The 27,886-nt window shown below is 35.5% G+C and overlaps 3 protein-coding genes across 4 annotated transcripts; 2 read left to right on the top strand and 1 right to left on the bottom strand.

The window, feature by feature from the left end:
• Positions 1-343: 343 nt before the first annotated feature.
• On the bottom strand, positions 344-3,354 carry LOC121263238. The gene is made up of 3 exons (XM_041166057.1): positions 1,722-3,354; positions 1,291-1,480; positions 344-773 (listed from the first exon to the last, which is right to left on the bottom strand). Exons 1-3 carry the CDS (start codon positions 3,330-3,332, stop codon positions 646-648), a joined length of 1,929 nt encoding a protein of 642 aa, XP_041021991.1. The 5' UTR covers positions 3,333-3,354; the 3' UTR covers positions 344-645.
• Positions 3,355-13,205: 9,851 nt separating this feature from the next.
• Positions 13,206-18,879, top strand: LOC121263225 (arginase 1, mitochondrial-like). Its single transcript, XM_041166056.1, is given in 9 exon segments — positions 13,206-13,390; positions 15,168-15,310; positions 15,471-15,630; positions 16,162-16,295; positions 17,050-17,125; positions 17,128-17,258; positions 17,639-17,749; positions 18,408-18,700; positions 18,731-18,879. Coding segments are annotated over 7 exon segments (1,014 nt in total). The 5' UTR covers positions 13,206-13,390; positions 15,168-15,169; the 3' UTR covers positions 18,669-18,700; positions 18,731-18,879.
• An 834-nt stretch (positions 18,880-19,713) lies between these two features.
• LOC121263191 (probable tRNA N6-adenosine threonylcarbamoyltransferase, mitochondrial) lies at positions 19,714-27,708 on the top strand. Of its 2 annotated transcripts, none has more exons than XM_041166031.1 (13): positions 19,714-20,046; positions 20,169-20,213; positions 20,509-20,583; positions 20,825-20,921; positions 21,423-21,513; positions 21,720-21,769; positions 22,260-22,450; positions 22,539-22,624; positions 25,630-25,705; positions 25,844-25,927; positions 26,029-26,143; positions 26,780-26,868; positions 27,264-27,708. In XM_041166031.1, the coding sequence occupies exons 1-13, from the start codon at positions 19,765-19,767 to the stop codon at positions 27,396-27,398; spliced, it is 1,416 nt and encodes a 471-aa protein (XP_041021965.1). In that variant the 5' UTR covers positions 19,714-19,764; the 3' UTR covers positions 27,399-27,708. The 2 variants fall into 2 exon arrangements, with proteins under 2 accessions (XP_041021965.1, XP_041021956.1); XM_041166022.1 differs by having other exon boundaries at positions 20,825-20,945.
• Positions 27,709-27,886: the final 178 nt, after the last annotated feature.

The following is a 27,886-nucleotide window of genomic DNA, read 5'->3' as shown; positions in this document are numbered from 1 at the left end:
TGCCTCTCCATCTGTTCCATACCTTTTCGATCACTTTCCTGCAACTGGTTAAACAATTTAGACATGAAATCTGAGATTTCCAAGAACGTTTGATGAATTTTGATAACCCATGCGGACATTTGAACCTTGAATCGAGTTTAGTGAAAAGTTGAAAGCCAACTCCTCCGTCCACCACTAGGTGTTGCTTCAATCTGCATTATCATATCTCGTTCCTCTCATGTATAACTCAAGTTGCATTCTGCGTGTAAACCACAAATTCCATAACTGAATCCATAAATAGTCAGAATTGTATTTCAAATTGTCAGTCAGAGTGGGAATCTGGATGACATTGGCAACATGATGCAGTATATTATGAATATTATTATCAAGTTTTGAACCGAGTAGAAATGGGGAGGATACAGCCGGATTAGACTTTACATCAAATACCATACAGCTAAAACCATTCGAATAACAGACAATTTACAGTAATGTTAAGGTGTTAACCAATAACCATAGGCAAGGTCCCATACAAAAACCCAAGACAAATGGAGAGTTACCTATCAAAGTAAAAACTCTTTGATGTGCATATTTGTACTATGTATCAATTATAAGGGCGAGTCTGCAGAAGTCTTGAATATTATCCGAGCATAAATAAAACCCTGCAAACTATGCATCAATTGCAGGGCCTGGATATGCTGGTAGGCTCATAATCCGCTTGTCCAGGACAGGGCCTCCTACAGTGAAATGATATAGACTCTGAAAGTTTGATCCTTTCAACCCAAGGATTTTATGCACTGCAAAACAACATAGAAAGAAAAGTTTTCATGATTACACTTATAGGACATGTAATTTGTCAAGACTAGCATGAAAGTTTCAGAGGGCAACATTAGAACATCTTTGAGATCTTTTAAATTTTGAATAATCTGATATTAGCTTTTAACACACATTAATGTTGAGATAAATCCCGCCAGGGAGTTGGAATAATGTTCATCTTTTATAAATGTAATATCGCAAGAGGCTCATTGTTTATGTTGAAAGATGTTAGGCTTTCAGATAGATCTTACTCTTTCATAAACAATGCCAGATGCTTCTATCTAGGGATATCGCCATGGTTCTTGATTTTTGAATAAACCAAAGAAGCTACATATTGATGTTCTAGGCATAACTTAGTATTGGCTTTGGTATAACTCAGTCTAGATGCAGAACATTTATCTGTTTTCTGCATGAACTCTGTGCGGATTCATTACTATGAACGGTTGCAACCAGATTTCAAATCCTGTGCCACAATACCATTGAGGAAAAAGAACTTACCAGGATCATCAAAGTAACAACCAATTCCGGTTGCAGAGATGCCAACTGCATGTGCTTCAAGGTACAACACCTGCCCAAGAACTCCAGTTTCCCAAAACAATCGAGGGTACATCCAAGCGTTCTTGTCCCGCAAAGTAGAGTCAAACCGAGCCACCATACCAAGGCTAAAGCAGCCATGACTAGCAATTTCCTGCACATAGGTGCAACAATTTTAAGCCACCAGCAAACATGACAAAAGGCAAATCTCATTGTCAAGCAAGCGTTCATTAAGAAACAGGTTTATTCTTCATATTGACTCCCTACGGGTATTATTAATATATATATGTATGTATGTCTATATGTCCATTTACGAATTATATAGTTCAGTCTCTGAGCATTTCTACCAAGATATGAAACTTTCAACATCAGAAAACCATTTAAATGAGACACACCTGATGGCACGAGACCTGTTTTGCGAGTGTGTCATACAAAGATCTCTCAAGTTCATACAGAGGGAGATTATGAGGACACCCCTCTGGTTTCACCCAAGCGAAATTAGAACTCGTAGATTTCTTAAGCTCGTCAAAATGGTCCTCATTCCTCACCAAGAAATACAACCCCTTGGGTAACCCTGCCACCCTATGAACAAACAAAACGGCATGCACCTCAGCATCCCACGGAAGAGCCCGGAATGGCAAAGCTAACTCTCTCCTTTGCTTCCCTCCATTTGCACAGCCCGAAGGAAGGCAATGTAACAGTATCTTATAGAATGTATCTCTTTGAATTACTGTAACTCTATCCATGTCAACCGCACTTCTACGCTTCCTTACAACTTCCCTAACCGTTAAACCTTTATAAGAACCTTCACTTGAATCTCCACAACTCTCAAATGGATCAATCGCAACCCTATCTCCCATTGTTAATGGTTTTTTCACCGCCTCAGCGGTTCGGTATATTATATCCCAACACACATGCTCTTCACTAAGGAAATTGGGCTTCCCCTTCCACTCCAATTTAGAGAACTCCAAAATCGAAGAACTCAACTCTTTATAATTCACATCAAATTCTTGACCGATTCCGTTAGGAAAAACTAGGAGCAAGCAATCTGGGTGCTCGAATTCAATCTCCCGAAACTTACCTCTGACGGGCTTAGAGGGGTATTTGAATTCTGGGAAACATTCAAGCCCCATGACCTTCTTCAGTTCCTGGTATCCCAGTCCATCTAGAAGCTTCACATCCCAGCCGAGGCCCGCCGCAGCCACCGCCACCGCGGCGATAGCGTGGCCAATATCGTGATTGCAATACCGAAAAGCGCGCTCACCATACTTCCAGGCCTCGCGCCAGAAAATGGAGGAAAGACCAATAAGAAACGAGTTCTCGGGAAAGAATTTGGGGAAGAAGCCCGATGGAATTTCGGCTCTGAGCTCCAAAGAATGCTCTTTCGGAGCATAATGCGCAACGAAAGGTGAGCTGGAGAGCGAATCGATTGGCGGGGAAATTATATATGCTTCGGTTGGGTGCAAATTCCCGCTACTGGGATTGACTCGGAGGGACCAAGTGGAGTATCCAGTGGTTTTCCAAGCGGAGAGAGCAAGGGAATCGTAGAATAATTGGGAAATGGTGGAATGGGAAATGGGTTTTGGAGGAGGGAGAGAGAGGAATATAGAGGAGTAGAGAGGGGAATCAGAGGGTGATGGTTTATAGGTTTGGTTTGGGTTTTGGGGTTCGGTCTTGGTGGGGAAGTGAAGAAGCGGGAGGAGTGGAGCAGAGAGATAGCGGCGAAAAGGGTTGGGTTGGTTGGCCCAGTCCAGGCCATGGGGACCTCGGGCATACCTGTCGTAGGAGTGCTTGGTCTGCTGGTGGTATTTGAGCACCTGAGAGAGATTTTCTTCGTGTAGGTCTTCTTTGGAAGTGTCAATGGCCTTGGAAGAAGAAGAAGAAAAGGACATGGTTGTGGGGATAACAGTTTCTCCAGTGAGCATGGAGGTTGAAGGAAGGAAGGGGAAGCCCTGAGACTTCAGAGGGAGAGAGAACCTCCTGGCGCTAGAAGGAACCAGAGGCATCTCTGGTGATAAACTTCCTTTCGTATGGGATCAGTATAAAATAAAAGAATAATATAGTATAAAAAAAAAAATTATGATTAAGAAAGTTAAAACAAATATATAATAAATATTTAAAAAATACTTAAAATTAAAAATATATATATAATTTGCATTAAAAACGCACTAAATAAACAAATTTAAAAAATATAGTAGCACTACCCGAAATAAGAAATAAAATTACAAATTCATTAAAATATCACGTCATCCTTAATGAGGATCTACTATGTATCATTTAAATTAACAATTATTTTAATACTATAAAATAATAAATAAATAAAGAAATATAAAAAAAATTAAAAAAAAAAAAAAAAAACTGCTAGATCAGTTCCTAGAAGGACCCACACGTATTTTGTAATCTTTTGATAATCTAAAATATAATATATCCTTACTCTAATTTTTCTCATTATCTAATTAATCCTAAAAAAGAAAAAAAAACAATATATGAAAAGACTTATATGTACGAATAATGTTACATATAATCGTAAAGTGTATAAATATCATGCAGTCATTTTAAAAAATAATGAGATTTATTATTAAATTATTATTATTTATGTGAGTCATGTATTCATTCACTTTTTTCAAAGTGATTACGCGATGCTTTACACTCACAGCTATCATTTCTCTATATGTATACGGAAAAATATAGACGAAGTCAACCTTGCACACACCCGCCTACTTGGCATACCGCACATACCTCAAAATGGAGCGTTTTGTGTTGAGATTTAAAATCGAGACGTGCACTAAAACAAAAGGAGCCCATGGTGAAACAACTGGAGATCTTTCTCAGTCATGGCACAATAAAAAGATTACATAAACATCCAAATTCTACACATTTTAAGATTTTAGTGTTAGCTCTCTGGTCGTGGTCATGAAAAGGCCATGACCATTCTCACGGAGAACCATTCGAAGGAACGGGTCTCAAGCTCCCCTTTTTCTTGGGAGCTCTTGAAGTAGTTCACAACTTCCTTTCAAGTCTCCACCACGTTCATAGAGCAATTGTAACTTTCATCATGATCAACTGAAGCTGTGGAACACTTGACACATAGCCATTAAAAACTTGATGGAAGCTTGGCTATAAATACTCTGGTTTGGTCCCCAAACTCAAATGTTCAATCCCCTATGTCTTACACCATCTAAATAGAGTGAGTAAAGTTTTGGAAGTGTCAAAACGAATAGAGAAATAGTGAGAGAGTGTGAGTAAGCATCAATGGTCAAATGTATGATTTATTGCGCATTTCAGTTTTCGATTATTTTAAGTGTTTAATTCCGCATTTAGAATCGTTAATAAGTTTTCATTTAGTATCAGAACCAGGTTTCTGTCTTAGTGTTTATACAGATGCTTTGTTTGTCCTTGATTTGGCTGTCATTTTTTGAAAAATTAAGTTTTGATTTTTGGTGGATTTTGATTCGAAACAATATTAGAAATCATGTGAAAACTGTTTTTCTAAGCTTTTTGTGATTAAAATCATAGAAAGCTTGGTGGAAGCTTGGTTATAAATACTCTGATTTGGTCTCCAAACTCAATCGTTCAATCCTCTTTTGTCTTACATCATCTAAATAGAGTGAGTAAAGTTTTGGAAGTGTCAAAACGAAGAAAAACAGTGAGAGAGTGTGAGTAAGCATCAATGGTCGAATGTACGATTTATTATGCATTTCAGTTTTCGATTATTTTAAGTGTTTAATTCCGCATTTAGAATCATTAATAAGCTTTCATTTGGCATCAGAGCCAGGTTTTATCTCTGCCTTTGTATTTATATAGATGCTCTGTTTGTCTCTAATTTGGCCGTCATTTTTTAGAAAATTATGTTTTGATTTTTGGTGGATTTTGATTCGAAACAAGATTAGAAATCATGTGGAAATTGTTTTTCTAAACTTTTTGTGATTAAAAATATAGTTTTTGGCGTCAAAAATATCATTTTTGAGTCGTGTCTGCAATCAGGTTTAAAACAGTTGGAGGTTGAAGACAAGCAAAAATTTAAAAAAAATATCACTTTCTGGTATTTTTTTAAAAATGACAATTTTGCTTAGAAAAATGACACGTCATTTTATTTAGGCTTGTAATTACAAAAATCTAAAAATAAGTTTTGGATATTTTTTGAGAATTTTCTGAATTTAGCCATTTATTTGGAAATATGTCTAATTTTTGCTCAATTTTTATGCATATAATTTTTATTTTTTTTAATTATATGCAATTTGTATAATTAAATTGTGCAAACTTATTAACTATGCTCATATTTAGTTTGCATGAATTGATTATTTATACTCCAGATTAATACATGCAATTTTTTGATGAGTATATATAGTTAAAAGCATAAAATTAAATGTTATGTATAATATTATAGTTTTAATTATGCAATATTTATGCTTATATTACGAGAATATTTTGCACATAATAATAACATGTTAGTTTTAGTTAAATTATGCAATTTATAATTATTCTCATATTAAGTTAATCTTTATGCATAAAAGAAATAATGTCTAGTGATCCATATAATTTTTAATTAATTAGAAAATAACCACATCATATTTAATTAAATAAAATTATATATTATGATTGATTAGGATCACATAAATAATATTTAGACATTAATTGTAATTAATTATACTTAATATAATAAAATTTATCTCACATAAATTTTTATTATATTTATATAATTAATTAGGATAAAATATCAAACTATTCATAATTTACCCACAAGAATTATGAATTAATTATATAATTTGATAGTTTTATCATAAAGTTTAATCTTATATAGAATATATATCAAATTCTAATCATAATATACCATTTAGAATTATGTATTAAGTAAATAATTTGATAAAATTCTATCATAACGAATAATTGAATCTGCTTGAATTAAAAATTTAGTTCACAGGCAATTTTATGTCATTAGATTAATTTTTTAGGTATGATTTACATTGGTAAAGCATGAAATTTTATTTAGGCCTTAATTTTAACATAAGCATGTAATTTATAATTTTATGCAGCTTTACAACCTGTAAATTTCTCAGATATTCGCTGTGATATTCCTGAACTTAAGGGAGATAACTATAAGGTTTGGAAGAATAGAGTTTTCCTTCATTTAGGGTGGATGAACATAAACTATGCTATCGATTAGCATGAAAAGGTCCGGGACTTATTGAAAGCCATTGATGATCAATTCGCCACTTCAGATAAGGCGCTAGCAAGCACTCTAGTCATGAAGTTCACATCCCTAAGGCTCAACAGTACGAAATGTGTGCACAAACACATTATGCAAATGAGGGATAGTGTGGCTCAATTGAAGAAACTTGAGATTGAAATGTCAGAGTCATTCCTAATACACTACATCCTGAACAATTATTCTGCACCAATACGAGCTATTCAAAATCTCATACAACACACATAGAGATAAATTGTCAATTAACGAACTCATGACCATGTGTGTTCAATAGGAATGGAGACTAGTGATGGAACTGATAGAAAATGCAATACTAGTAATGTGTGGAAATGGAAAATCTCAAGCCAATCAGAAAGAGAATGGTAAAATACATTCCCAAACTGATATAAATAAAGATTCTAAGTGTTTCTTCTATAGAAAAAAGGGACACATAAAGAATAAATGCGCCAAATTTTAAAAATGGCTTATGAACAAAGGTAATCCAATCTCGTTTGTTTGTTATGAAACTAATATGATTAATGTTAATATTAAAATATGGTGGATTGATTATGGATCAACAATCTACATTTCAAATTCCTTGCAGGGTTTGCAAAACTTAAGGAAGCCAATGGGAAGTGAGCAAACCATCTTATCATGAAACATGATTGGCTTGCATGTGGAAGTTATAGAAATATGCTATTTAACTTTAAGTAGTGGTTTTGTTTTAGAGTTAGAAAATACCTTTTATATTCCAAGTTTTTCTATAAACTTGATTTCAATTTCAAAACTTGTACATTTTGGATATTCTTTTAATTTTTCAGAAACATCTTTCAGTTTATTTTATAAATTTGATTGTGTTGTGAATTGTATTTTTTCTGATGGTCTTTACTGCATTAACTTACAAAATAATGTTACTTATGATTCAATGCATGTTCACACTGGCATTAAAATATTTGTTATTAATGAGGATTCCTATAAATTATGGTACCAAAGATTATGTCATATTACCATAAAATAATTAAAAAATTAGTAAATGAAGGGGTATTTAATATTATGAATTTTACTGATTTTGAGACTTGTGTGAACTATATAAAGGGAAGGTAGAACAACAAGCCAAAGAAAGATGTCAATAGGAGTTTAGACATATTAGAAATCATACATATTGATATATGTAGTCCAGACATAAACTCACATGATTAGAGATACTTCATCTATTTTATAGATGATTATTCACAATATATGTATCTCTACATGGTTCATAACAATAACAAAACATTAGATGCCTTTAAGATCTTTAAGGTTGAAGTAGAGAAACAATGCGGCAATTAAATTAAGATCATGAAATCAAATAGAGGTGGATAATATTATGGTAGATACATAGAGGATGGACAAACACCTGGGCTAGTCGCAAAGTTTCTTCAAGAGTATGAGATTGTTGCCCAATACACCATGCCTGGTTCACCGGACCAGAATGGTTTGCAGAAAGAAGAAACTGAACATTATTGGACATGTTGCGAAGTATGTTTAGCAGCTCCAATCTTCCTAAATCCTTGTGGGCTGAAGCACTCAAGACGACAATGTACATATTAAATCGAGTTCCAACCAAGGTTGTTTCTAAAACGCCATTTGAATTATGAAAATCTTGGAAATCGAGTTTGCGACATATGCGCGTTTGAGGATGTCTGTCTGAAGTGAAAACTTATAATCCACAAGAGAATAAGCTGGACCAATGACCATTAGTGGGTATTTCATTGGATATGTTGAAAGGTCTAAAGGTTACAGATTTTATTGTTCATCTCACAACATTATGATTGTGGAATCAATAAATGTAAAATTTCTTGAAAATGACTTGATCAATGAGAGCGATCAAACAAGGAACATAGTTTTTAAAAATGATCAATCAAAATCTCACCCTTCCACCTAAAGTAATAAATTGGTTATTGTTTATAACACTCCTCAAGTACAAACTGATGTTGAACAACCAATTTTTGAAATTTCACAAGTTGTTGACAACATTCCAATAGATCAGGCAGTTCAAGAGTTGTCAATAACTTATGAACAACGAGTTGAACCACATACTTCTCAGGAAGATGATGGTACAACATTAAGAATATATACTAAACCAAAGAAATCAACAATTATTGATAATTATGTTGTGTGTTTGCAAGAATTTGACTACAACATGGGAGCCGAAAATGATCCTAAGTCATTTTCATAAGCCATAAGTTGTAAAGAATCAGAATTATGGTACAATGCCATGAAGGAAGAGATGAATTTTATGAAGAGTAACAGAGTTTGAGATATTGATGATGTAAATAGATTTTTAAGACAAAGAAATACTCATTTGGCAACATTGAGAGATACAAAGCAATACTTGTTGCTAAGGAACTCACTCAGAAAGAAGAAATCGATTACTCGGAGACTTTCTCTCCTGTATTTAAGAAAGATTCATTGCACGTTATTTTGATATTAGTAGCCCATTCTGACTTGGAGTTGCAACAAATGAATGTGAAAACAACATTTTTCAATAGAGATATAGAGGATGAGGTTTACATAAAACAACCTGAAAGATTCCCTTCTAGAGATAGTGAGCAATTGGTTTGCAAGTTCAAAAAATCCATATGCGGTTTAAAACAAGCATCTCGTCAATGGTATTTGAAATCTTATAATGTAATTTTTTCATTCAGTTTTGTAGAAAACATTATGGATTAATGTATATAATAGAATGTCAGTGTGACTAAAATCTATTTTCTTGTTTTATATATGGATAACATTTTGCTAGCAACCAATGATAAGGATTTGTTGCATGAGGTGAAACAATTTATCTATAAAAATTTTGGTATGAAGAATATGAGTAAGATATCTTATGTCACTGGCATATTGGGTCTGTCTCAAGAAACCTATATTAATAAAATTTTAGAGATATTTCAGATGAATGATTGTTTACCAAATGTAACTCTCATTGTGAAAGGTGATAGGTTCAATTTGAACCAATGCCCAAATAATAACTTTGAAAATGAACAAATGAAAAACATTCCATATATTTATGCTGTCGGAAGCCTAATGTATGCTCAGGTCTGCACAAAAATTGACATTGCATTTGCTGTGGGAATGTTGGGACGATATCAAAGTGATCCTTGTTTAGACCAATAGAGAACTGCAAAGAAAGTAATGAGGTATCTTTAATGAACCAAAGACTACATGTTTATGTATAGATAGACAGACAATCTATAAATAATTGGCTACTTAGATTCTGACTTTGCTGGCTATGTTGATTCACGTAAATCAACATCGTAATACATTTTTATAATGGTCGGTGGAGCTGTATCATGGAGAAGTGCCAAGCAGACATTGACTGCCACTTCCAATATGGAAGCCGAGTTCGTCTCCTGTTTTGAGGCTATTTCACATGGTGTATGACTTAAGAGTTTCATTTCTGAGCTTAGAATTATGGATTATATCTCTAGGCATTGAAAATGTACTGCGATAGTTCAGATTTTTTTTTTATGGCTAAGAACAACAAAAGTGGGAGTCGAAATAAACACATCGACATTAAGTATTTAGCCATAAGGGAATGTGTTAAAGAAAAGAAAGTGGTCATTGAGCATGTCAGCACTGAGTTGATGATCGTTAATCCTTTGACTAAGAGCATGCCACCGTTGAAATTCAAGTATCATGTTGTGAATATTGAACTTGGTTCTATTATGTAGTTTTTCATTGTATGAACAATGTTATTTTAATGAAATTCTTAATTATTGTGATATTTTTCTCATATTTATGTGCACATTAATTTAATTTTGAGGAAATTCATCTGTGTAGGACCAAGAATAAACATAAGGTTTATTCATTAAGAAATTGTTGCCACATAAATTATAATATTTAAGAAATAAATACATAGTTATACATGGAAGGTAATACTCATCATTGGAGGACTTATCGCCATGATTTATGTATTTATTACTTAACATAAATTATCGATGGGTTTAAGATGAGACATTAGATTATAAGTGTGGACCAAGTGAAAGAATGTTAGCTTTCTGGTCGTGGCCATGAATAGGCCATGACCGTTTCTCACGGAGAACCGCTCGTAGAAACCGGTTTCAAGCTCCCATTTTTCTTGGAAGCTCTTGAAGTGGTCCACAACTTCCCTTTGAGTCTCCACCACATTCATAGAGCAGTTGGAACGTTCCCCATAATCAACTGAAGCTGTGGAACACTTGATACGTAGCCACCGAAAGCTTGATGAAAGCTTGGCTATAAATACTCTGGTTTGATCCCTAAACTCAATCGCTCAATCTCATTTAGTCTTACACCATCTAAATAGAGTGAGTAGAATTTTGTAAGTGTCAAAACGAAGAGAGAAACAATGAGAGAGTGTGAGTAAGCATCAATAGCCGGAGGTACAATTTCTTGGGCATTTCAGTTTTCGATTATTTTAAGTGTTTAATTCCGCATTTAGAATCATTAATAAGCTTTCCTTTAGTCGTTCAAAAATGTGCTGTTTAAAAATAATTTGTTCCTTATCTCTCTCGTCTGCAAAGAGATTTCCTCACAAGAAATTAAGGAACTGTAGACACCTAGCATGCACAAAAAGGGTCATGGTAAACAACAAACCATCATTCATACTGCCTCAAGTTTCAATATTCATAAAGGAAAAGTACATCACCCAAAATATTATAATTATTGATTTCCAACGTGTGCTGCAAGTTGAGGTTTATAATAGAGAGCCAATATTCATCAGAAAAAAGCTCCAGGGCACAACAAGTATTGTCTTGAAAGAGTTTCTAGCTAAACAGATCAAGAAAAATGAGAGTTCGAGGCCAGTAATAGAGGAAATAGGAAGCTATCAATTGCGGAAAAGGAATTCCAACAAACTCCAATGATTTGTTGATATTTCAATTCGCATTTCTAAGGAAGGAAAGAGCCAACCTCGTATAGAGGTAGCAAGTCTTCATGATCAATAAATACCACTCACTTGCATGTGATTTTGATTCCAATATTGTATTTTTATTTTATAGGTAGCGATAAATGATTTATGCTCTCAGATCTCACCAACAATATCACCTTAGCCACTGGAGATGATGCAACTCTTTCCTCGCAACTGCCTCTGGTTGCACCTCCTTATCAGCCATATCAAAACCAAATGCAGTCAAGCTCCGTGCGGAGACGTACCGGTGGAGATGAGAGCTTTTTCGTGGGCGTCCGTCAATTGTTTATGTGTTTTCTCCTTGTCTCTCTCTTTATTTTTTTTTAAACTGCCCTACCACGTGGGCGATGATGCACAAAGTGTGTGCAAAATGAACTGCATCTAGTGGAACTGTATATATATATATATCTATATATATATATAAATATATATATATATATGCACAAGTAATGGATAATTATATTGTAAGAAAAATTATACTTATAATTCCCTAAAACAAACACTAATATATAATTTGTTATTTTTATCATTTTATTTAAACGCACACATATTGATATGTAAATATATGTGTTTAAATAGAAGAATAAAAATGATAAGTTACATATTAATGTATAGTGTGAGAATGATTGATAAATCTCATTTCTCTTATTCTAAAAATGATTAAAAAGGGAGTAGTAAAAAAAAGAGCATCAAGCAATAAGCATGGTCGGAAGGAAAAATATAAAATTTGCTGGAAATAAGAGACTTTGTGGGTCCAACTTGAGTTAAACTGCTTGAAAACCAATTTCTGGCCCATATGGAAAACATGGGTCAGAGCTATTGTGGGTCAATATTGGGGGGACCATCTGAACATGAGAAAACTAATAAAAGCCCAAATGGGTAAACGCATGGAAGACCAAAAATTAGGCCCACAAAAAGTTCTGAGACTATGAATTTGGACGTACATTGGTTGTCGTTTTATTAGAGAACCAAGGTGGTGGATGTACTCGACGACGCAAAAAGCAGTCAGAAGAGCATGTGCGTTGGTTTCAACTTTTTGGACTTTGGGAAACGCCGTCCCCGTGACCATTCGCTCATGCTGACTCCGCACCTTAAAATGGTCTGAATAGCTTTCATTAATAATTTTTGTCATTCTCCACGCCCGCCCACCCACTGCCAACACCACTCGCCACCTTTTTCTTTAGGTTCCTAGCTCTACATACTACCCTTTGCTCCAAAATTACTAAATATACCACGCTAATTATTTCCGTCGGTTGGTTTCTATTTTAAAACTAATTTCCTTTTTTTTTTAAAAATTTTTTTTGTTGAAAATATTCAAGAAAAAGTAGTATTATATAAAATTATAAAGTTTGTTAATTTAGCATATTTTTTTTAAAAAAGAATGAGATATATTATTAAAAAAATAAATTTTTTAATATAAATTTTAGATTTACTTACCTCTTATAAATGAAATGTGCAATTATTGCTAATCCGATAAATATTGTTTTTTAAATTTTAGCAATATCTACATTTATCTTGTAATTATAGTTTAGATTGAGCAATTAATTATTCAAAAATTTTACTCATTATTTATATATTTTATATCTATTTTTTTAACAAATATATAATATATAAATGATAAATAGAATATTTTTTAATTTAATAAAAAAAAAATTTAGCATAGGCAGCTGGATAAAATGTCTGTTAATTGTTTTCCTTCGTGCTCATCAGCAAAAACAAGGACAAACTCGTCTTTTTATTTGTTACAATGTAGTGCCCAAATATCCTTTCAAATCTAAGGGCAGTAACGTACGGTCTTGGCTCGAACCTGCAAAAAGCTGCATGGCTGTTTCTTCCTTTTAAATGCAAGCTCCGAACCCTAATTGCCTCTACCACCTCAACTTTAGTCGTTCCCCTTTCGACTCGGCCACTGACCCTCTCAGTCTCACTTGCTCTCACTCCCAAGCACCGAGGTAAGGTACAAGATGCTTTGCTCTTTTTTATTCAGCTTGTAAATTTTCAAGTCTGTCTGGATGCTTGGAAAATCTCGGAGGAATTGCATGTGTTGCCTTTGCTTTTGATAAAGAATGAACCTAACCTCACTTAAGAAACAATTTCTTTTATAGGTCACTTAAAAGAAACAATTATTATCTACTAGACAGATTTACTGTAATTTGAGATTAGCCGTCGGCGAAGCTATATTTTTAGTCTTTTTTTTCGGGTACAGTTGTTGTTAGAAGTTAGAAATTTCTGAGGTGGTTGGAGATATAGATGATATTTTTAAATGCCAAAAAAAGTGGGAGAGAATTTTTTTAATTCATTTCCCCGTAGAATCTCATGTCATTTGCTTTGCGATTTACAGTGTGCCCCCCTCTGGAAGGATGAAATATTAATATAATGCACTTCGACATAAACTGCTTAATTGATCTATTTACCAAACTATGGATTGGAAAACTTTTTTCGGGCATTACCAGGTTGCACAGAGCCCTGTTAACATGCCTTGTCGTCTAGACTTGTAACGTCTTTTCTGGGGTCTGCTAGATAATTTGTGCCTGTTAATATTGATGAATCTGACAATGATAGTTTTGAATTGTTTCGCCACATGACACAATACCTTCATCTATGTACTTCTGCTGGCTCTGAAAAAGTTTATTAATGAACAACATATTTAGTTTTTCTATTATTAGCTCTTGGTTCAATCGTGGTACTTCTAGTTCTATCCAAGTAACTTGCAATATCAAGTCAGGCTGTCCTTTGACATGTTTTACAAGAAACTTAGTGCCAATTAGATCCTTTTTCTACCCAACTTTAGAGTCCCTTTGTATTTGTGGTGATTTTGTTTTTGTTTTTGCTGTATAAGGCCTGTTTGGATACTTAGAATATATCAGTATATATGTGAATAGTAGTGAAATGATTTGAATTAAGATGTTTTATTGGATTTTGAGAAATAAGAGAAAAATTGAATAAAAATATTATAAAGTTAAAAAATTGTTTGAATATAATTTTTGAATATTATTTTTGTTTTGAAATTTGAAAAATTTGTATTGTTTTTTGTGTTTTGTTTAGAAGTTTGGGAAATTTGTAATGATTAGGTAATAATTAGATGAAAAATTTGAAGATTTGAAATTGAAAAATGTTGTGTTTAGTGATGTTTGGAAAGAAAATATCTGAGAATACTTGAGAATAGTTGTATTGCCAAACGGACCCTTATCTTGTTCTTTAGCAAGAATGAAGTTAGTATAACTTTACAAATGCCATTTTCATAGTATATTCAGGTTCATCAACTTGTTATCGGTTCAACAATTTTTTTGCTTTGGTCTATGTGTGAATCAGAAGAAAAAGGATGGTTTGGACGTTGAGTTGAGATGAGAAATCTAATCTCATCTCAACGTCTCAACACTCAACATAAACACTTTTTAATTTTAAATTTCTAATTTTTTTATTTAATCATTATCTAATCATTACAAATTTTCTAAATTTTCAAACAAAACACAAAAAATAATTCAACTTTTTCAAATCTCAAAACAAAAATAATATTAAAAATTTATATTCTAACAATATTTTAATTTTATAATATTTTATTCAACTTATTCTCTATCTTTTCTCAAAACCCTATAAAACATCTTAACTCAAAATCATTTCACTACTATTCACAGATTTTTCCTCTCATCTCATCTCAATGTCCAAACAAGTGTTTTTTTGTTTAATTATTTTTTGATAAGTGTTTTTTGTTTAATAATTGTTTTACAGACATGTCAACCATAGGGCGGAGAGGAATTCATTACTTGCAGAAACTAAATTCTGCAAATGTATCTGCCGCTTTACTAGAAAAGGGCCAAAATCGTGTTATTGATGCTTCCCTTACACTTATTCGTGAGAGGGCGAAGCTTAAGGTATATCTTGATTTTTGTTAAGGGGACTTTTATATTGTCATTGCAGACTTTGTCAATACATTGTTTTGTGTAATTTTATTTCATAATTGTATATAAGATGATCTAAATTTGGATTTGCAAAATGGCACAGTATATAAAGCTTGATATTGGTCTTCTACAGGGAGAGCTTGTTCGTGCTTTAGGAGGTGCTGTTGCATCAGCATCTCTTCTTGGAGTACCTCTAGGACATAACTCATCATTTCTTCAGGGGCCTGCATTTGCACCTCCTCGCATACGAGAGGCCATCTGGTGTGATAGCACAAACTCAACAACTGAAGAAGGTATCTGCAGTAGTTTGCCTCTGGACTAACAATTTGGAAATCCTACTTGAGTAATTGACTACCGTAGGATAAGCAGTGTCTGCATCATGCATATATCCTGCATGAGGCTGATAGACATTAATTGAACTATTTGCATTGTTTGAAGTTGTGATTTGTGTTCATACGGGATCTCTAAATCACAGGATGGGACCAAGATCTTCTCATATGACATTGGAGTTCTGAACATTTATTTGTAAGATAAGATTGATGGTCACTTGTAATGTCTGATCAGTCAGTTATATTAGAAGCATGTGCTAAAATAATACCCAAGTGAACCCTAAAATTATGCCTCAGTCGGTAGGCCGAAGCACCATGTGATTCACCTTTTTCCTTTTCTCTTTGTATTCTTGGGATACTTCCATGGATGAGCAGGACCACTAAAAGCTGGCTGAAATATTTGCAAATTAATGTTTGTGAATACTTTCCTACTTGGTTTATAATTTGGCGCAAGAGTACACATATTCACAGTGAGATTGATACTGGGAAATGCAGGGAAAGAATTAAATGACCCACGGGTGCTAACTGATGTCGGCGATGTCCCTGTTCAAGAAATTCGAGATTGTGGCATCGATGATGACAGATTGATGAATGTCATAAGTGAGTCTGTCAAGCTAGTTATTGAAGAGGTGTGCTGTCCTTTCTATAAGATTCTACCTCCATCTAAGAGATTCAATTAAATATTTATCTTCATTTTTCACTCCTAGGCCTTAGGTGTTTATAATGGTTATTCTTTTTTCTTTTTTTTTTTTTCTCAAACCTATCTGAAAATTATTTGTCTTCAACCAAAAGACCTCTCTCTCTTTTACTTATGTAATAAATATCCTGGGGATTCTGGGCAATTGTTCTCAGAGAAAATCTTTTGAAGTCCAAGCAAAAGCATATCGGTCAGACTAATCTTGGCTCTAACTAATTTTCGAATTGAACCGAGCTAAATGCTTGGAAAATTCTGAATTGAAGAGTTATCAGACAGCTTGGTAATGGTAAGAATATGTTGGTGCCAAAAGTTCTGATTTCTTTTCCAATGCCTTTGGAACAAATGGCATCTCCTTCCCACATAAAAGAGAAGTGGAGTGTGAAGGCTTGTATTTTTTTTCTTGTATGGCTTACTAAATTGGATTCACCTAGCTAAAATAAATAAATAATGAATAGAGGCGAGCTGAAATGATAATCTGTATGATATGGTGCTTGTTTTACAATTCTTGCTTTGACCAAATAGCTCTGTTCCCTTGAAAGCTTCTCTGATTAAGTCTGTGTTATGATAGTGTTTGAAGTGTTTGGCATAGATCTTACTGTCCAGTCATTATATGTTGCCAACTGGTAACTTCCTTTTGGTTTAAATCTGTGAACTCCAGTCTTTATGGTATTTCCATGTTCTTTCAGGAGCCCCTGCGCCCATTAGTTTTAGGTGGCGACCATTCAATATCTTTTCCCGTTATCAGAGCTGTATCTGAGAAGCTCGGGGTCCTGTTGATATTCTTCATCTAGATGCTCATCCAGATATCTATGATGCCTTTGAAGGAAACAAATATTCACATGCTTCTTCTTTTGCCCGAATTATGGAGGGTGGTTATGCTCGACGGCTTTTGCAGGTAAACTTTGCTCATTATGTTACAAAAGTAGACTTGTATACTCTGCTACTTTATATTGACGCAAATAACCAGATGACTGGCTAATTTAATGTGACATCCTGACGTTTGAAGGTCATAAGTATCTTGCACCTCACAGGTTTAGCGCATGGATTTTAATTTTGAGCCTAGAAGCATATTGACCTTGTCTCAATTCACTTGTTTAGCTCTGCAAAGTTTACTGCTATGGTAGCTGTCTTGCATATACACTTCAGCTTTTTCTCTCTATCTTCTTTACTAAACCAGCCACGTTTGTTATGGCTTATGTAAGAAAAGTTCCTCAAATGTAAGTAATCAACCTGATTCAACATAGGGAGTAATGAAATTGAATGTTGACTTCTCAGGTTGGCATTAGATCGATAACGGCTGAAGGGCGTGAGCAAGGCAAAAGATTTGGAGTGGAGCAATTTGAAATGCGTACCTTTTCAAAAGATCGCCACTTTTTGGAAAACCTGGTCTCTCTCTCTCTCATATTTGTTTTTGTCCTTTTCTCTTCATTTGACTGAAGATATATATAGATATATTAATTTGTGAAATGCATCAAAATCTGTAACTTAACAATGTAGATATATGCTTCACAGAAAATTTAGAAACTTTGCCTTGCAGCAGTCATAATAATACCATATAGGTGTCAAGTGCTATACTGCTATGTATGTGACCTATCAGTTTACATTCAGCTATGAGCTCAAGAGTGCATAACTGTGACAGTACTAATATATAGCCAATATTGGGTCGGTGCTTGTCAATTAAAATCCTATTAACTCCACAAAGTCTTAACCACTACACGAATCCCGTTAGAGCCTTGAATTGGATAATATGAATCTACTTAGATGCTGTTGGAGATTCTTCTGATCTTTGTTATCTAAAAAGTTGGTACGTCAAATCTCATGCTAACTTTTTCCATTTTTTTCCCAAACAGCCTCCCTTCCCTCCAGGTTGGACCTTTTTTATTTTTTCCCTTCTTTCTGTGTGTGTGATATACTTCTCAATCCAAGTTCAGAATATATGATGATATTTTTGGTCTTTAACAGGTTCACATGGTACCAATAAGATAATTATGTGCTGTAAATTGAATGTATTCTTCATTTCAATTGATTAATATTTCTTTGACAGAAACTAGGAGAAGGTGTAAAAGGAGTGTATGTGTCAATAGATGTGGATAGTCTTGATCCTGCATTTGCTCCCGGAGTGTCACATATTGAGCCAGGAGGTCTCTCATTCCGTGATGTTCTCAACATTCTCCACAATCTCCAAGGTAATGTTGTTGGTGGAGATGTGGTTGAATTGAACCCGCAGCGTGATACCGTCGACGGCATGACTGCAATGGTAGCTGCCAAGCTAGTGAGAGAACTTACCGCGAAGATATCAAAATGATGAATCATCTGTCTTCCTGTCACTGAATGATAGACATTCTCCTATGCACCTGCAATATTAATGCTTCCAGCATACCAAACGTTTCTTCATCCTTTGGTTTCAGAAAAAAAGGATTGGAACGACTATTTTGCTAATTTCTTTGTCCGGGTTTACATCAAAACTAGAAGTGAACAAGAACATTGTTTCTTTCGATAATATGGGTTCGTCCATTGCCAAAATTGATTTGCGTTAACAATAATTAGCCTTTTGGTAAGACATTCTGCACAATCCGTATGTGCTATAGGTTAATTATTTTTATGTCCCTTAAACGAAATTATATTAACACGTTCTATAACTTGAGCCGAAAAGAATAAGGTTTGGTTAAGTTCACATAAGATAAGATGAGATATTTTGTTAAAAGTTAAATAAAATATTGTTAGAATATAAATTTTTAATATTATTTTTATTTTAAAATTTTAAAAAATTAAATTATTTATTATATTTTATATGAGATTTTAGAAAAGTTATTATAATAAGATGGTGATAATTTTATGTATACAAACGGGCTTAATATGAAGGAAAATCAACAGCCAGGTGGGATCATAATGTATTAAATTTTAATAGTTTCTTGACTTGAAAGGGGGTATTTACCTTGTTATATCATTGAGAAGTACTATCTATAAGTTTCTCACATTACGTACTCACTTAAAAATATTTTATTTTATATTTTTATCTTATTTTACTTAGTATGGAATTATTTTTATTACAAGTAAAAAAATAAAATGATATATTTTTAAATGAGTGCGTAGGATGTGACGTTTATCTCTAGAATTTTTCTATATTATTATCTAGTTACGTTTGTATGTTGAACTGAGTTGAGTTGTGATGATAAAATGTTATTAAAATATTATCTTTTAATATTATTATTATTTTGATATTTGAAAAAATTAAATTATTTATTATATTTTATATTAAAATTTAAAAAAATTATAATTATAAATTGAGATGTGTTAAGAAGATTTTAACTTCCACGCGTATCCAAAAGAGCAAATATCGGGATAGATATCTGTGCGCTCCACAAAAAGCTCTGTTTCTGTGTCTGTGTCTCTGGTTTGGGATGGCAGTTTCTTCAACGCTTTCCCGCCTAAACCTCGTTCCCAGACCCTCGCTTACCTATGCACTTACCACTCTCAGAGCCCTAAAACCCCGTTGTAGGCAACAACCCAGACCCCAATGGGCACCTCTCGGTTCCTTGTCCAACTCCTTCTCAGCCCATCTTTCGACTCCCAAAAATCCCAACCCGAGCTCCCCGAAACCCCATCTCAAAATCCCAGGACCAGACGACGATTTACTTGTTCTCGGCATTGAAACCAGCTGCGACGACACCGCCGCCGCCGTTGTAAGTAACCCAAATTTTGCTTCTTTTATTGTCGCTTTGTAATGGGTATTTGACTTTTTTGGCCTTTTGGTGTGTTTACAAGGGTTGTGGTTGGTTTTTGTGGTTTTTTTCGGGTATTTTAGGTGAGGAGCAGTGGCGAGATTCTCAGCCAAGTAGTGTCTTCCCAGGTATAGCGTTTCATCTTTATCGGATTTAATTACATAAGAATTTTATTTGTTCACTGTATAATTGGGTTTATATTTTTGTTTTGCCGAATCGATTGTGCTAGTAGCATCTTCAAGTATTTTGCTATTCTTTATCTATTTCTTGGAATGGCCAAGGCCCAAAATTCTCTCTAAATTTATTGTTATATTGAGATTTTCTCAACCTTGTTTGGAATAACAGATTATTGGTTTTTGGAATATGACCCAAGTTGTGTATTGTCTGTGTCATTATCTAATTTTAAGTCTTAATTACATCAAGGCAGATCTGCTTGCTCGATATGGAGGTGTTGCTCCTAAAATGGCAGAAGAAGCACACTTGCAAGTAATTGATAAGGTGTCTCATCTGCATAACATCTTTTCCTTAATAGTACGAATCTCTTGCATGCCAGATGCTGATGCTTTTGTCCATTTCATACTAAATATTTAAAAAAAGAACTCAGTTTCATGCTGCATTGCTGTGAGTCACTCACAGTTAAAGTACTGCTGTAAAAATAAAAAAATCAGATTCTTGGAACCTAGGTTAAATAAATGTGTTATTGATGGTGTTGGCCTAAGTTTGGGATTATTAATTGCAGGTTGTGCAAGAAGCACTTGATAAAGCTAATGTAAGTGAGACGGATCTATCAGCTGTTGCTGTTACTATTGGTCCTGGTTTAAGCCTTTGCCTTCGTGGTAATTTGAGTGATATCTCTCTTTGTGTATGTTAGTTCCCCCAAGAATTATCTCTCACGTTAGATGCCAAATAGTTGGGTACTGGCATCATCTTCTAATTATGAGGTGTAGAATGTCTTTATGCTAAAATCTGCTTGATAGTATAGTAAGTGTGAATCTCACTAGAAAAGGAAGACTTATATTACAAATCTTAGATTAATTGAAAAAGATATCCAGTATTTAAGTTGAGTATTTGATGGTACAAATTTTATATTTTTTTCCGGCTTTATGTTCAATCTTGGCCCACACATGGGGTTTGGTTAGAGACTCTCATGCTCAATACACTGGCACAGACCAATGAAGGAATTACAGATGAGTGGAAATTGTTGTAGGTCCCTCTTTGAAGTAATGGTTGGTGTTGCAAATTTTACAGTAGCTGCTGGAGAATAATCTGCAGAATTTTGAGACAACTGCAGAATTTCTGTTGGTTGCTTAGAGTTATTTTGTGTAACTGCAATGCAGTTGGTGTGCGAAAAGCTCGGAAGACTGCTGGTAGCTTTAATTTACCAATAATTGGTGTACATCACATGGAGGCTCATGCTCTAGTGGCCAGGTAATAGAGTACCATCTAGACAATGCAGAATATGTTACCCTTTTTGTATGTTAGCGTGAACATGTTACATTTTAAAATACAACTTAGTTGCTATCTATTGTTGCATTTTTTAAAAGAAAAAAGGCTGATGTGTATGTACTTTTATATGCACTCATGAATGCAAGATAGCTTGTTTTCTGCATCTGAATTGGTCTTCTCTTTTCTAGGTTAATTGAAAGAAATCTGCAATTTCCTTTCATGGCCCTGCTTATTTCAGGTTAGAATTTGTACTTCTTTCCTATTTTGGATGTGTATTAACAAGTCTCTTATATATCTAAAAGATAAATTATTTGAATGCTCATGATGTGCTTCATATGAAGCCAGCTTAAGTTCATGCACTAGGAAGAATTGAGTTGTGAGCAAATTTGGCACTGCCAGACATCATGTATAAGGTCTATATGTTCCAGGACAAACCGTGATGCTTCAAAAAGGAGTACCAACATTTTAGGTGAATGAGAAAGGCGCAATTTCCTATAAACCAGAAGGAAGGGCAAACATTTCATTCTAGCCACCTTAGTTTCTAAAATAAAGAATATTCGCAAGGAAAAAGAAAGATTAAAAAATAATTCAGCTGGAGCATGGTTGTGATAATCCTTAATTCTTTTAATTGTTGAAATGGTTTTGCCCTCGTTGGCTTCCTTGATCCCCATGGTATCTTGCGTGAAGAAATCTATATTAATTGTTGTATGCACTTCTCTGTTTTTTAGGAGGACACAACCTGCTTATCCTTGCTAGAGATCTTGGTCAATACGTACAACTTGGGACCACAATAGATGATGCAATTGGTGAGGCATACGACAAAACAGCAAAATGGCTGGGTCTTGATATGAGGAGGAGTGGTGGGCCAGCTATAGAGGAGCTTGCTCATGAAGGTGATGCAGAATCAATCAAATTCTCAGTACGTAATTTTAGGGCTACTTTGTCCCTTCATTATAATCATTTTTGGCAGAATGTGTGTCCTGATTTGCACTATTTTATCTTTTTAGATTCCAATGAAACAACATAAGGATTGCAACTTCTCCTATGCTGGTCTGAAGACTCAAGTGAGGCTTGCAATTGAATCCAAGCATATGTATGTAAAATGTGTTGAAAGAGGCAGAAATGATATTGGAACCCAGTCTTCTTCTTTTTCTGCTTGATGAATTCTATTTGGTTTATATTCTTCCTCTTGAACTTTTAAGACTGCTGTAATTTTAAATACGAAGGGAGATTTGGAAATTATCAGATGCTCATATTTAGGATAGAAGACAAAGTGGTAAGGTTGATAACTAAAGCACAAAAACATTTATAGTTTCCTGCTAAATAAAATTAAGTTGCGGCAATTGCTGCCTAATACAGAATGGATTAGATGCAGAAAGTATATAGACATTGCATGAATTCTCATCCGTGCTTGCTCTTTGGTTCTTCCTGAATTATACCGAACTTTTTAGCCCTTTCACACACTTGAAGCTCTCAAAATATTTCAAATAAAAAACTTCACTGCAGGAATTACATTTAGTATTTAGTTTATGGTCCCCCTTGTGTACTTGGGCTATGCCTATTCTTATTATTTTTTTTTATGAGTAAAAATATTGTATATATCAAAAGGCGAAACCAAGTACACTGAATGTATACAAGAAAACACGTTGCCCAAAATGACCCAACAAGTCCCTAATGACCCAAAAAGCCTATAAAAAAACCAACCAAAGTACATCAGACCCGACCCCAATTCTTTGTTTCCCGTAGAACTAAAACTCTACCCGAACACCAACCCCAACACCTTGATTCCCGTCTTCACAATGCCCTCCCTTTAAACTTCCCTCTAGTTGAACTACCACCCTTAGCATCGTAGTTGATTGCCGAAAAAAGACGTTGTAACTCCCTAATTTTCTTGAAGCTTGATTTGGCTTCAAGTGTGCGGCTTGCCTCGATCACAGTAATTAGTTCGTTAAATTGGTCTTCACATCCTCCATGTGAAATTCCCATGAACTGCTGAATCTCGTTAACTTTAGGCAGAATCCAATCCGCTATTGGAGGAAGAGAGACCAGGGGAGCCACAATATCCCCATCAAACTGCACTCCCGACTCTAGACATTCCTCTACACAAGGCACCACCGCCAAACCCATTGGTTCTCCAGTAACTCCATTGGTTCTCTCCAATGGTATCGGGATCCCTATTGGAGATTCTGGGGTGACAGCAAGTCCCTTCACCTCTGGGGTGATAGTGGATCCTACATCTCTTTCAGACCTCGGCAATACACCATTTTCTTTCAACTCTGATGAGGGAGCCATAGTTTCTTCAGGGACCAAGGGTGTAATATCGACTATCGATCTATCCTGTGTCTCTACGCTAATACCCGATGTAGACCCTGCTTCAAATAATTCAAATTTCTTTTTGACCCGTCATACTCTCCTGGATCTGGTTATAGGGACAGAGCCGAATCCGATCTTCCGTTTTCCTTTTTCTAAGTTTGATTCGGGCCTATCATGTTTCTTACCACCCTATTCTCTCCAGCCGAAAGCCGGTTTATTTTCGTAGACAAGAAAGTTATCGCTACCTTCAACTTGACAAGTTGGGTTTCCATCTCCTTTAGAGAATTGTGCATCTCGACAAGCTGGTCCTGAGGCGTGATTGGCAGACCCCCCACCCTCTGAACTCCCAAAGCATGTCCCGTCTTTAGAGCTGCCGCATAGGATTGCCTAGCCACCGAGGATGTACTTGGGTCTTTATGCACCTCCAAGTTCTCCCTCCTTGCCACAACACCTATAACACCTTGTCCTTCCAAGCCGTCACTCCCTCTTTTGCCGAAGGAAAAATGACGCAGCACCTCCCCCATCCTTCTCCAACCACTGCCCCCCTCTTTAGGAATGAAAATAAAATTCCTCCTACCCCACCACCATACTCCTCCACGCCATATAACGTCCGTGAGCATTTGAGCAGCTTTGCGCTGTGAAACTGTGTCGACCTCCCCGGATAGTGGAGAAAAAAATCTTGTTTCTTATCCTTAGTGCACACTTCTATGGCCTTAGCTAGCCACTGTACTGTTGTCGAACCCATAACCAACTTAGATATCACCCTTTGACTCCTTTCAGTAATGGCCAACATGCTCCCCTCCTTCACCAGTGTAAAGGATTTAGATTCTATGACCAACTCCATAGAAGAACCCATGCTGACCCACTCCCCTTCTTCAACAACCATTCATCATCTCAGTGAAACCAGATCAGAAATCCATTGGGAGCTGCAAGCACTGCAGAGTTGTCTGGACTCCAGGTCGTGCTCACTGCCAGCTTTGCAGAGTTGTCGCTGCAAATTGTGCTCACAGGAGATGCCGGAGCCTTCCTTCAGAGTCGACGGCACGCCCAACGGAGCCTTCGCGAGGATCGCCGGAGTACTCTGAGAGACAATACAACGATATCTACGACGTTGGAGGTTGGACTGATGCCGGACGGCCCTTAGTGAAGTCGCAGAGGCCCGTCGGCTTTATCTGTGACGACAGTGCGGTGTGTCCGCCGGCAAGGGTGGGTGGCGGCAGATATGGTTCCTTAGGGTTTTCATGCTTCGTAGTGTTTTCTCTCTCCTCTAGACCAATGCCGGACGACCCTCAGGGAAGTCGCTGGAGCCCGTCGGCTTTGTCTGTGACATCGATGAGAGGTCACTCGCTTGCAAGGGTGGCTGCAGTTTCCTTAGGGTTTTACGTACGGAGAGGAAATTTTGTGTATCACTACAAGAAGAGAGAACTTAAGGAAGCTTTTTCAAAGTAATTATCCTATTCTTATTAATACAATCATTTACTTACAAAAGTATTGAGTTTATGGCCAATGAGTTATGAATTATTGCTTAATAAATTGAGTTTGTTAACAAAGTAATCTAAATACAGGAGTTTAGACTTATCGAAAAAAAAAAAAAAACAGGAGTTTAGACCCCAAAGGAGTGGCCTAATTCACATTCTCTCCAGTGTTTTCATGCTATGGTTAATGCATTCCGATCACTTCAACCTGCCATGAAGTAAAGAACTAGGCAAACAGCTGAGTGATTTAAATTTAAGATTCTCTCTCTTTCAATCGCTTCACCTAATGATGTGTATGGGCTATTTGCAGTAATGCTGAAATTCCCATTTCTTGTGCAAGTAGCCATGATAGAAGTTCTCGAGCTGATATCGCTGCCTCTTTTCAGGTTAATATAAATAAACTTGGTTTTGGTTAATAAAGCATCCATTACACTTTAATATGTCTCTGTTTTTCTTTTACCTTTAAAAAAATGTCCCATGTATTTCTTGATTTGTTTTGCTCCTCTTGAGTTTTTTCTGTGCAGCGAGTTGCAGTATTACATCTAGAGGAAAGGTGTGAACGAGCAATTGAATGGGCATTGAATATTGAGCCTTGTATAAAACATTTGGTGAATTGAACTGCATTTTTCAAATCAATTCTACTTCCTGTTAATTTCAATACTAGTAGTGTAGTGAGGGCAACATTTGTCTTTTAATCTGCCTCATGCAGGTGGTCGCTGGAGGTGTTGCATCTAATCTGTATGTTAGGGCTCGACTTGATCAGGTTGTCAAGAAAAACAACTTGCAACTTTTGTGCCCTCCTCCCAACCTTTGTACTGACAATGGTAAGTCATATTTCTGTGTGCTCAGCTTGTGGGTTTACCACCTCTAATAAAATAAGGACCTTGGCATGTTAACATCATGTAGGCACGATTGTAATATGCAAAATCGAAAGCATTTTAGTTGGAGCTAGCTAACTTTAGTGATATGAACGACACCAGTGGATGTCCTGCTTTTTTATATTTTAATTGAAAAAAAAATTATAAACCACAGATTTATTGATAAAAAAGTTGTGATGGGACAAATCATATACCTCTCTCAAATTTATTATGTTCTGTTTGGAATGTCATCTTGTTAAATACCTAAAAGTTGTAAAAGACATCATGCATGCATGTGTCCATAAAATATATGAATATGTGTATGAGTTTCTGAACTGCATAAGCTATAACTCTTCATGTACATAGCTCCTACAATCAAATAATTGTTCTATGTTGTGAAATTAATGTCATTTGAGGTTCAATTCTATTATTATACGCAAAATGTTTTCTGCTGTTTGTGTTTTCTTAATTGTACAGAAGTAACTAGATTTTTCTTTTGACAAGAACTTCACTATCTCCCTGTTGTTCCTCACTTCCCTAGTTTAATTATATAAAACAAAATCGGAAGCCACCTGTCTCAACACTTAATTTTCATGTGACTAGGTGTAATGGTAGCTTGGACAGGCATTGAGCATTTACGTGTGGGCAGATTTGATCCGCCACCTCCTGCAGATGAACCTGAGGATCTTGTGGTTTGCTTTAAACTTCTAAATAGTTGTGACTAGTTCTCATTTGTTGTGTTCCCCTCTCTTGTTTTCTTGGATGCCTTTCTTTGGTGTATTGTTTTCTGAAAATAATGCTAAGGCTCACGATGGTACATAGGATCTGTGTTGAAGATATGAAGAATTTTGAAAATGGGTAGTTCTTATTTTTCCAACAAAATGGATGGTTTAAAGCACGTGGAATTCAATTACTCCAATTGTATATGTTCAAGACCTCAAATAAATTGTGCAGTGGAGAGTAAACTAACTTAACTGAAATTTGCAGTGACATGTGCAGTTTATTAATAGCTTCAACTCAAATAGAAGGTAGCACACTCATTGTTTCTTCCAATAACTGATTTTTGGTTATGTGCTGTATGAATCAGTATGATTTGCGACCAAGGTGGCCTTTGGGGGAGGAATATGCTGAAGGAAGAAGTGAAGCTCGCTCCTTGAGAAGGGCCAGGATGCACCCATCTCTTACATCAATCATTCAAGCGTCACTACAACAGCAACGGTAGCGTGCATTTCCTCTTTCTGTTCACTCCTCTATACAACTCCATAAGCGGAGCTATATCTTTGGATTAAGCTCTATATATATGTCGTAAGAGCTGGCATACTGTTGCTGAACTGAGCTTATGATGGTGATTAGAGATATCTGACCTATTGCAGTATTAAAATTCACATTTCCATGTATGTGGATGTGGCTCTTGTCCACCATAAATATTGCATACAAGTATCCACTTTATGACGTGTATGAAATTGTAGTATATGTTTAACTTCGGTGGTTCTTCTGTAGAAAATTATTTAATGATTCCTTTGGACGGTTCAGATTGATCTAATTTCATAAGCTGTGAAGAAAGGTTCAAATTTGTCACGATCCTTGTGCTTAGGTGAACATCGTATGAGGGCGAGTCAAAGCCGTATTAGGCCTCGACTCAAAAATAAATAGTTCGCAATTACGCGTGCCCGAGAGTGAGTGCTTTACCATGTAGAGAACGTGGCCCTC

This window comes from Juglans microcarpa x Juglans regia, chromosome 1D, assembly GCF_004785595.1.
Source record: "Juglans microcarpa x Juglans regia isolate MS1-56 chromosome 1D, Jm3101_v1.0, whole genome shotgun sequence".
Classification (NCBI taxonomy): domain Eukaryota; kingdom Viridiplantae; phylum Streptophyta; class Magnoliopsida; order Fagales; family Juglandaceae; genus Juglans; species Juglans microcarpa x Juglans regia.
The sequence above is the reverse complement of the archived record's forward strand: the minus strand, read 5'-3'. Positions and strand labels throughout refer to the sequence as shown.

What these genes read in the sequence shown, in the direction of transcription:
- LOC121263238 (XM_041166057.1), bottom strand. Translation starts at nt 3,332, where the DNA reads ATGCCTCTGGTTCCTTCTAGCGCCAGGAGGTTCTCTCTCCCTCTGAAG. An exon ending in AACAGGTCTCGTGCCATCAG is followed by an intron (nt 1,481 to 1,721) that starts GTGTGTCTCATT and finishes ACCTATGTGCAG; the next exon opens with GAAATTGCTAGTCATGGCTG. An exon ending in TTGTTACTTTGATGATCCTG is followed by an intron (nt 774 to 1,290) that starts GTAAGTTCTTTT and finishes GTTGTTTTGCAG; the next exon opens with TGCATAAAATCCTTGGGTTG.
- LOC121263191 (XM_041166022.1), top strand. Translation starts at nt 19,765, where the DNA reads ATGGCAGTTTCTTCAACGCTTTCCCGCCTAAACCTCGTTCCCAGACCC. An exon ending in GCTCATGCTCTAGTGGCCAG is followed by an intron (nt 21,514 to 21,719) that starts GTAATAGAGTAC and finishes TCTCTTTTCTAG; the next exon opens with GTTAATTGAAAGAAATCTGC. An exon ending in CAACCTTTGTACTGACAATG is followed by an intron (nt 26,144 to 26,779) that starts GTAAGTCATATT and finishes TCATGTGACTAG; the next exon opens with GTGTAATGGTAGCTTGGACA.